The 9780-nt window shown below is 30.6% G+C and overlaps 1 protein-coding gene and 1 long non-coding RNA gene across 2 annotated transcripts; one reads left to right on the forward strand and one right to left on the reverse strand.

Moving 5' to 3' along the window:
* Positions 1–3982: 3982 nt before the first annotated feature.
* Positions 3983–6337, reverse strand: LOC127122122 (uncharacterized). Its single transcript, XR_007803507.1, has 2 exons — positions 4637–6337; positions 3983–4170 (listed from the first exon to the last, which is right to left on the reverse strand). It is a non-coding gene; the product is annotated as an uncharacterized LOC127122122 (long non-coding RNA).
* A 1750-nt stretch (positions 6338–8087) lies between these two features.
* On the forward strand, positions 8088–8778 carry LOC127122109 (albumin-1 A). The gene is made up of 2 exons (NM_001427887.1): positions 8088–8157; positions 8241–8778. Exons 1-2 carry the CDS (start codon positions 8109–8111, stop codon positions 8582–8584), a joined length of 393 nt encoding a protein of 130 aa, NP_001414816.1. The 5' UTR covers positions 8088–8108; the 3' UTR covers positions 8585–8778.
* Positions 8779–9780: the final 1002 nt, after the last annotated feature.

The raw sequence follows: 9780 nt of genomic DNA on the forward strand, positions 1-9780 counted from the left end.
TCAAAATCCCAACTTTTATTGGCATCTAACAAAAGTCCAACCTTGTTTGGCACTCAATACCTACAAATGTCTCAATCTTCAACAACACAACCCAAGACTATTACATTGCATGCATCAATCATCTCATAAATACATCATATCAAGCGTAGCATATCCATGAATGTGGAGCATTACATCGTACAAATTCTAAACATGCATACATAACATATGATGAAACGCGGGATTCATCATAAGAGTATGGATCAATCCCCATCTAAATCAGCGATAGATCTCCATCTAAGCTTCTCCCTAGCTCTTTTCTCACTTTACATCCCAGTAAGTTATTCTTAAGGACAATTCCCCAACAAGTATCCTTGGAACTCATTCTCTAAGTAGAAAATACTTAGCAACATTACCCCCATTGTGCCTTAATGGTAGACATCTACTTCACTAGATCCTTGCAAGGATTTCTTAGAACTTTCCCCCCGCACTCGCATTCCTTAGGGAACCTCGTCTAGAAGCATATTCCCTAGTAGACAGTCGTCTTACGTGACACTAGTCTTCCCCAGTAGAGACATCAAGTTATTTTATCAATATCCTTTTTACTCATTTCTTCTTAGAGAGCTCCCCGACATAAGTTCTATTACCATTGTCACTTTGTTTATTACACCACTGTTCACTTTGGTTCTTACGCCGTTTTCATTCAGTTACTTCGGTTCTTACAATGTTGTCATTCAGTCACTTCGGTTCTTACACTGTTGTCATCCAGTCACTTCAGTTCTTACACCGCCGTCATACTTTCACTTTGATCCTTACACCGTTTGTTTTTTCACTTCGATTCTTACACCATTTGTCATCTTGTTTTATGGTTCTTATGCAGCTATTATTTCCTTCATATATTTCGGATCTTACATCAATTTTCTTTCCAATAATGAGTTATCGATTCTTATACCGATGATGATCGAAGTCCAATCCCCAGCTATACCAGTACAATTCCACTAGTAGGAATGCTTATTAGTCTTCCCTAGTAAGTAAATTCTCCACAAAGCCTTTTCAATAAAGGATTTCCCCAGCAAACTCACTCACCGTGAGTCGTCAAAAGAATATATCCAGTAGTCTGTCATACTGAATGATCGTTATCAACCAGTAAGCAGGTTTTCACCCCTCACATCCCCAGCTTATTAAGTTATCCCACACAACGGATGTGTTCCATAAAATACACCGTGGTTTTATCATAGGGTTACACCGGGGTTTTTCAAGGGGTTCCACCAAAGGTTTCATTAAAGAGTTTTTACCAGGAGTTGCATTAGGGGTTTCAAAAGAAGTATAAAGGATTTTCATCAAGGGGTCCTATCAAGGGATTTTACCAAGGGATTTTATCAAAGGAGTTTTATCAAAGGGGTTCAATCAAGGTGTTTTCGTCATTGAATTATCCACCAAGGGTTCACCAGGGTTTTACCAAGAAGTTTCAACAAAGTGTTATTATCAAGGGGTTTCATCATGGATCTATCAAAGGGTTTCACCAGAATTTTCTATCAAAGGGTTCCACCAAAATTTTATCAAGGGATTTTCTCAAAAGGGTTTTGTCAAGGGATTTTTATCAAAAAGGATTATTAGGAATGTCATAGAAAGATTCAATCAATGGATTCTGCTAGAATCTTACTAAGGGGTTTCATCCAGAGTGATCGGGGTATCAGTAGAGTACTACCCATTCCCATAAAATGATCGGATAATCATGGGGATCGTATGCAAGTTTCACCTAGAAGGGTTAAAATTGATGAAAAAGGGTTTCATCAAGATGTTTCATCAAAGGTTCCATTAGGGGTTTCATTATATTTTTATCAGAGGGGTTTCATCAGGGTTTTATCAAAGGGTTCCACCAGGTTTTCACCATGGATTTCACCAAGGATTTTATCAGGGGTTTCATCAAAGGATTCTATCAATGGGTTCTATCAGGAGTCTCATCAAGGGGTTTCACCAAATTTATATCAAGGGGTTTCATCAAGGTATTTCATCAAAAGATTTTTATCAAGGGTTTCATCTAGGGATTCTATCCGAAGTTTCATCAAAGGGTTCCATAAAGGGGGTCTACCAGAACTTTATCAAGGGGTTTCACCAGAGGGGTTTTAGCTAAAGTGATTGTGGTATCACTAAAGTCCTACCCAACACCAGGGACATGATCAGATGATCATAGGAATAATATGTAAGTGTCACTAGGAGAGGTTGAAACTGTTCATCAAGGAACTAGTCGAGGGGTTCCATTAGGGATTTTTCAAAAGGGTTTCATCAAGGTCTTATCATCAGGGGTTCCATCATAAGTTGTATAAGGGGTTTCATCAATTGTTTTGCCGAGGATTTTATTAAGAGTTTCATCAAGGGTTCTACCAAGGTTATCAAACAGCGACTAGAGGATTGTCTGAGTCCTGCCCGATTTCTATAATTATGGGAATCAAATGCAAGGAGATATTATTAGGGATACATCAAAGTAGGGTGCCAACAGAGCATCAAGGATTGGTCAATCCTTGCTCAGCTCTGGAGTCTATTAATCCCGCGGTCAAAATTATGGTTCCTCTTTATATTTAACCATCTTCTCCCTGAGAAGATGAAGACTCGTCATCATCATCATCTCAGTTTGAAGCTGATTAAATAAGGGTAGCTTTCGTATCCCAAATTTTGACCATTCCTCTTTTTCTTTTTCAACTAACTCAGAGTTTAGATTATTGATATGTCTAGAGTCTCATACAAGTTATTTGTTAAAATCCAATGACCTAAAAAAGTCAAAGGAGGATCATTTTGACTATTTAGGAGTTTTTATCTCATCATACTTTAGTTGATATTTTTGAGCTTTCCAGGGTATAATTTTTATTTTTGTTTAATATATAGTTTCAATTAATTAACTAATTAGGATAACATATAATCCTTACTTTAGAAAAGAAATTAGGACTAACTAGAAAAATATTTAGAGGTTTATTATTATTAGTTAGAATTTGACTATGATTAATTAGTAAAATTAAATAATTTATTAAGTATTTAAATTATATTATTTTTGCATGCCTTTTCCTTTTTACCTTTTATTTCTCTTTTTCCATAAAATTTGTATCTTTTTTAAACTAATTTATTATTTTAATTAATTTTCCTTTTATATAAATATTTTTTTAATAATTTTATTTTATGCATTTTTAGTAAAAAAAAATTTAAGTAAAGGATTTTAATTTTAATTTTTTTATTTTTATTTTAGGTATTTTCAAAAATAATTATTATTTTATTTATTTTAGTCCAAGAAGAGTAAAAAAAAATATTATTATCATTATTTTCCTTCTTTCATTTTTTATTATTATTATTAATTATTTTATATTTATTATCGTTATTTTTAAGTTAAATGAGAGTTATGTATTATATTAGTTATTACCGTTATTATAAAAAAAACAAGAAAACTCTTTTTTTATTATTACGGTAATTAGAAAAGTCAAGTATTATTATTATTAATTATGGTTAGTTATTGAAAAAATAAATTCATTATTATTTGTTATTATTAAAAAAAATGATGAGATCACAAACCTTTCAAATATCAAAAAATACGTTTCATCTCTTTCCATTCTTTCCAAAATATTGATCTAGTTATTTTTGTAATCATATTATTATTATAACATTACTAAAAAAATCATATAAAAAAATAAAAAATATATTTTGTTTTTAAATCTTTGGTGTTAACTTTTTTCAACTATTTCGCCTTTAATTCTTAATAAAAAAGAGTTATTAATAATGAAAAATTCAAAAATATCTTATTCTTAAAATTAAAAATCATTTCAAAATATTTTCTTTTTAAAAACTATTCCAAAAATATTTGATTCCTAAACAAAAAATCATTAACTTCTTTTTAACTTTGTTTTTAATATAATTTTAATTGCCTTTATTCCTAATCAAGTTTCTAACATTTTCTCTTAGTATAAATTTACTCAATTTCTACAAAACAAAAAAAAGGCTTCAACTTGTACATATTACGTGAAAAACAATAACAAAACATTTCATCACTATCAAATTTCAACATCCATCCACAGTTTACAAATCCATTACCAATGTTGTTTCTCTTCACATTAAAGAACAACAACTAAACCATAAATCTTCAACATCCATTAAAAAAAGGAAGAAAGAATCTCACACCAGAGGAGAACAAAAGGAGATAGAGGAGTTCTGGGCAGAAAAGAGAAAGAATGAGAAAAGAGACACCTTTACTCTAAGGCAAGAAGGAGCAGAAGAAAGAAGCGAATTTTACTCCCTAAGTTATATAATTATTTTGATATTTAAAGAAGGAGTGGAATAAATTAAGGAATAAATTAAGGGATAAACATCAAGGATAAAGGATATGGTGTTTGAGATTATATAATTAAACTTTTAATATTTTTGTTAAAATAACTATATATATAATATCACTATGAATTATTTTCTTAAATCAAAATACTTAGTTTTTTTTTCAATCAATCAAAAAGAGTATGTCATTTAGTATATGATATTATGGATAACCAATATAATATTTGGGTTTATATAATTAACATTTTAATAATTTCATTAAATAAATATATAATATCATTTTTATTAAATAAATTAATAATTATATTTTTGCAAATAATCAATTGAGATAAAATCAATCTAAACTCACCTCAAACTACAAGTTCTCTGCCTTATTGCATTGAGGAAGTTTTCAAAATCAATTACTTCTTCGCCCCCGATGCGTGAGAACTTTCAAAGGATGAAAGCAACTAACCAACCAATATTTTTTAAGACGAACTACGAGACTTTGATCCTTCAAATAATTTGAGGGTGAGGGTGTGTAAGCATATAGTTGTAAGACTCTAGCGAGTATAATAATTAAAAAAAATTAGGACTTTCCTTATTAAAATAATAAAATATTTTTGTAAATAAATAAATAATTAAACAATTAATAAAGATTAAAACAAACATCCTATGATTTAAAAAGACATGTCAAATATATTAGGACATTTGTGGTAATGAATATGAAATGAAAGAAGTAAGTTTAAGGTTTACCTCACTTAGATGTTAAGTCGCCAAGTTATAAGGCATGTCAGTATGTTTAAACAAGTGACATGGAGAGAAAAAATAAGTTACAATGATGACTTATTTTAAAGAGAGTCAATGTTACCTTTCTTTTATAGAAGGTCTATAGTACACTTCAAAACATTTTACCATGTTAGGAGGAAGACATCGATCATCAACATGCAACTCCATACACCCACCAACAAAATCAGGTTAATGAAAGAAAAAACATGCCAATAAAAATGGTTAAATGTATGCTTTATGAGAAAGGGTTGTCTAAAGATTATTTATAAAAGATGCAAACATTATTGTATTTTTTTCTTAATAAAATTTCCATAAAAGTAGTAGATAGGAAGACTTCTGTTGATCCTTGGTTTGGCTATAAACCCCTCTGAAAAAAATTAAAAATATTTGGATGGTTGTGTTTTGCTTATGTGCCACAGGTTAAAAGAGACATGTTAGACAACATAGCTCAACTTGGTATCTTTGTGAGTTATATAGTTCAACTTCTAAAAGTTACAAAGTTTTCCAATCTCACACATGGATAAGTATGGATACGCACTTCATGGACAATGAGAATTGGAGCTAGAATGATAAAACAAAGAAGTTCATAGTTTCCTTTGGCCTTGTACGGGTTTTAAACAAGTCCCTACAGCTTGGTATAGCATAACTGATGAGTACTTAATTAAATTAGGCTTTGTTAAAGGTGAATCCACTTTGGTGATCAATCTAATTGTATTGTGATGTCTTTGTATGTTGATGATCTTTTGGTTATCGGCACTAGTGTTGAACATGTTCCACAATTCTAGGATGAAATGAAGCAAGTCTTTGAGATGTGAGATTTTTGAGAAATGTCTTATTTCATTGGTATGAAAGTTAAACAAAAAGAAAAAGAAATGGTGATATCTATAAATGAAGTATGCAAAAGAGATGTTAAAGAAATTCGACAAAGAGAACAATAAAATCACAAGCACTCTATGTGTCCAAAGGAGAAGCTATGCAAGGATGATGAGGAAAACCAAAATGATGGAAGTTTAATTGGATGCTTATTATATTTTACAATTACAAGACCAAATGTTTTATGTGATGTAAGTGTACTGTCAAGATACATGAATTTTCTTAAAGAAACTCATTTTAAAGAAGCAAAATGAGTGTTGAGGTAAGAAACTCATTTTAAAGAAGCAAAATGAGTCTTGAGGTATATAAAGGGAACCTTATATTATGGGACCAAGTTGTCTTGTTTACAAAACTTCTCGTCGTCTCATCGTAAGGTTATTCAGATATTTATTGGATAGGATCATTAGAAGAAATTATACGTTCCTCGGGCTATTCTCTTTGTGTTTCAAAAAATAAGATTTTTTTGCATAATCAACAACTTAAGCAGATTTTATTGCATCCACTACAGTCGTTAATAAAAAAAATGAGATTATTATGAGTAGGGATTTTTGGAGAAAGACTAGTGATATATTGAAAGTATTTGAGCGAATTGTAAAGGTTTTGAGACTAGTTGATGATGATGAGAAATCAACAATGAGTTTTATAGGATTTTATCAGTATTTTCCCTTTTCTTTTTTAGAATAAATAAAATTCGGTGGCGACTCTGTTAAATCATTCCGTGAGCGCGCAAACGCTCGTGAGATAATATTTTTCAAGATGCGACACAAACACCATTTAAGACATTTTTTAAAGTAATGAACCATATTTCCTCTCACAAGCACTTCTAACTTCTTTTGAAAGGTGTTAATCAAGTTGGAGTGAAACTCCTTGACAATCTGAGTATTATATGAAAAAGGATGTTTGCAGAACTTTTTCCACTTCGGGCCAGTTATGATGCGCCCGATCTTGGTCAGTGAGATGAAAATCCTCATCTTCTAAGTCAAAAATAAATCCTCTTTTTGAAATCACATTTCTCGAAGCAAATAATTTAGTGAATCTCTTAACGTTCTTTAATCGTTATCTCTCAAATGTTTCTTGTTTTCGTTCAAATTTCTTCTAAATTTGTAGAATGAAATGGAAGAAAGTTGAACAATAAAAAATGCATATGTTAGGGATCGAACCCATGTGCAAATAATTTTATCCCTCGATTTTTTAATAACCAAGGAATAAAGTGGAATACTTTTCATGACGTCATTCCTTACCTCGACTTTGTAACCGAGATTAAATGAATTTTGCGTCTAACGTTAGATTAAATGCATATAATTATTTTATAAATCAATTTGAAAAGATATATGTTCAGCTAGGGCTAAATGATTAAACAATCCACATTAGATATAATAAATTCAAGTTTATTTTACCTGTCGATTATATTTTAAAATCTAGAGGATATGTTTTTTTTTGCTATTTAAAACTTTCTCAAAGGATCTCACTAGAGATCGAATTTATAACCATTGCCACTTTGTCCTTCGGTTATTCAGAAACGAGCGAGTAAAATGATTTTTCATGTCGGACATTGTTACTTCTCTTGTGTAGCCAAGATAAAATGTGTTTTTTATAGAAGTGTTTAAAAATGACTAAAAGATTAATAATTAAAATTTGAGGATCAAAATTATTTAAATTTTAATATTATTATTTATATTATTATTATTATAATAATAATAATAATAATAATAATAATAATATTATTATTATTATTATTATTATTATTATTATTATTATTATTATTATTATTATTATTATTTAAGTGTAAGCATATCTTGTAATGATTCATGGACCAGCCTTCGAGTATCCGACAAGAAAAATGCTTTTGGATATTATATTTATAAATTAATATTTATTTAACACTTGTTAGTCCACAAAACATTATGCACACTGTGTTACTTTGGTCTATTGCCACACTAGATAGCTGCCAAAGAATATGCATGATTTGCTTTGATATATTGCCACACTCGCTAGCCCCCAAAAAACTCATGCATGCATTAAAAGTTAATTCTGTTTATCATATCGTTTTGTTTTTACATTTACCGTCAGCTATGGTAAGAAGACGTCTCTATAAATTGCTTCATACAAGAATGAAATAATGCAACATAAAACAAAGGTCTCATAAAAACAAGTGTAGCTGGTTTTCTTTCGATCAAACAATGGCTTCTGTTAAACTCGCTTCTTTGATTGTCCTGTTTGCCACATTAGGTACGTAATTTATCCATCTTTCTTACCAATATAATACATGCATCTTTGGTTGTTCCAATTTTAGTTGACTTTGCCAATTGCAGGTATGTTCCTGACAAAAAACGTAGGAGCAGCAAGCTGCAATGGGGTTTGTTCTCCATTTGAGATGCCACCATGTGGCACTTCAGCCTGTCGATGTATCCCTGTTGGTCTAGTTATTGGTTACTGCAGAAATCCATCTGGAGTTTTCTTGAGGACGAATGATGAACACCCTAACTTATGTGAGTCTGATGCCGATTGTAGGAAGAAAGGAAGTGGGAAGTTTTGCGGTCATTATCCTAATCCTGATATTGAATATGGATGGTGTTTTGCCTCTAAATCTGAAGCAGAAGACTTTTTCTCTAAGATTACCCCAAAAGACTTGTTGAAGAGTGTTTCCACTGCTTAATTTCGATATCCAAAACAAAACCATGTACGCATTACTATAAATAAGCAATCTTTGTTTCCAACATAGGAGTTGGATTTCTAAGATATAAATCACAATTCCAATAAATGTTATATGTACATGGTTTGCAGGTCTGTAATATATGCAGTTGCTTTTCAAGTAATTGACGTATTGCATATTAGAAAAATATCACTTACACACTTCAGTTTTGATTACTAAACCATAAAAATAGAACACTATATACATTAACTGGAGTATATATATATATATATATATATATATATATATATATATATATATATATATATATATATATATATATATATATATATATATATATATATATATATATATATATATATCCAACAACCTCAAATACAAAACACAATCTAAAGAATAAACACCAAAGATAAAACGGCTAGAATCCAACAGTTGATACCATCACGTTGCTTCTTGGGTTTTATACATTGCTTCCTAGTTTTTTCGCTCTTATTCAAAACATGCTTCGGTGTATTTCATAAAATTGATCAAGGATTCTTCAAGTTGGGATGGTTTCATTTGTTGTGGTGCTTTAGGAACTTGAGGGCTTGAGGAGTTCCTTAATTTTTTTCTCCAATTAACATTCGAGTGATCGTTCCAACCTGCATTATAAGTATTAGAGTAAGTGAAGGTGTGAAAAACATAAGAAAGGGGAATTTGAATTGGATTGTACCAAACAAAAGTTTTTTTCCAACTCAAAAACATCACTTAAATGTTAATAACAAAGATATAAAAACACCAGTATTTTTATTCTGGTTCGCTTGAAACTCAAAGCTAGTCTAGTCCACCCGTCAAGGTGATTTTTCATTATACACAAGAACTTAATCTACTATAATCAACTGATTACAATAATCACAAAGAATAAGCTTCTTTGTCTTCTCAAGTATCCAACTATACCCTAGTCTCCTTAAGGACTCACAAAGAATAACTTTTTTTGTCTTCTTAAGAATCTGACTATACCCTAGTCTCCTTAAGGAATCAAACAAACAATTTGAATAATATTTTGTATGTTATAAGTTGCTTCTACACAAGCAGATTTTACACAAATGATAAACATATACTTACAGAAAAACTGTATAGAAAAATGATAGCGTTTCAAATAAACTTTGTCAAGTTTTGCAACGCTTCAGTATTCTTCTATATGTCTTTTTTTTCGTCAA

Source organism: Lathyrus oleraceus, chromosome 1 (assembly GCF_024323335.1).
Source record: "Lathyrus oleraceus cultivar Zhongwan6 chromosome 1, CAAS_Psat_ZW6_1.0, whole genome shotgun sequence".
NCBI lineage: Eukaryota > Viridiplantae > Streptophyta > Magnoliopsida > Fabales > Fabaceae > Lathyrus > Lathyrus oleraceus.

Bases quoted from the DNA above. Each gene is read 5' to 3' on its own strand.
- LOC127122109 (NM_001427887.1), top strand. From the start codon at position 8,109: ATGGCTTCTGTTAAACTCGCTTCTTTGATTGTCCTGTTTGCCACATTA. The intron at 8,158-8,240 runs GTACGTAATTTA...TGCCAATTGCAG, and splicing joins TGTCCTGTTTGCCACATTAG to GTATGTTCCTGACAAAAAAC.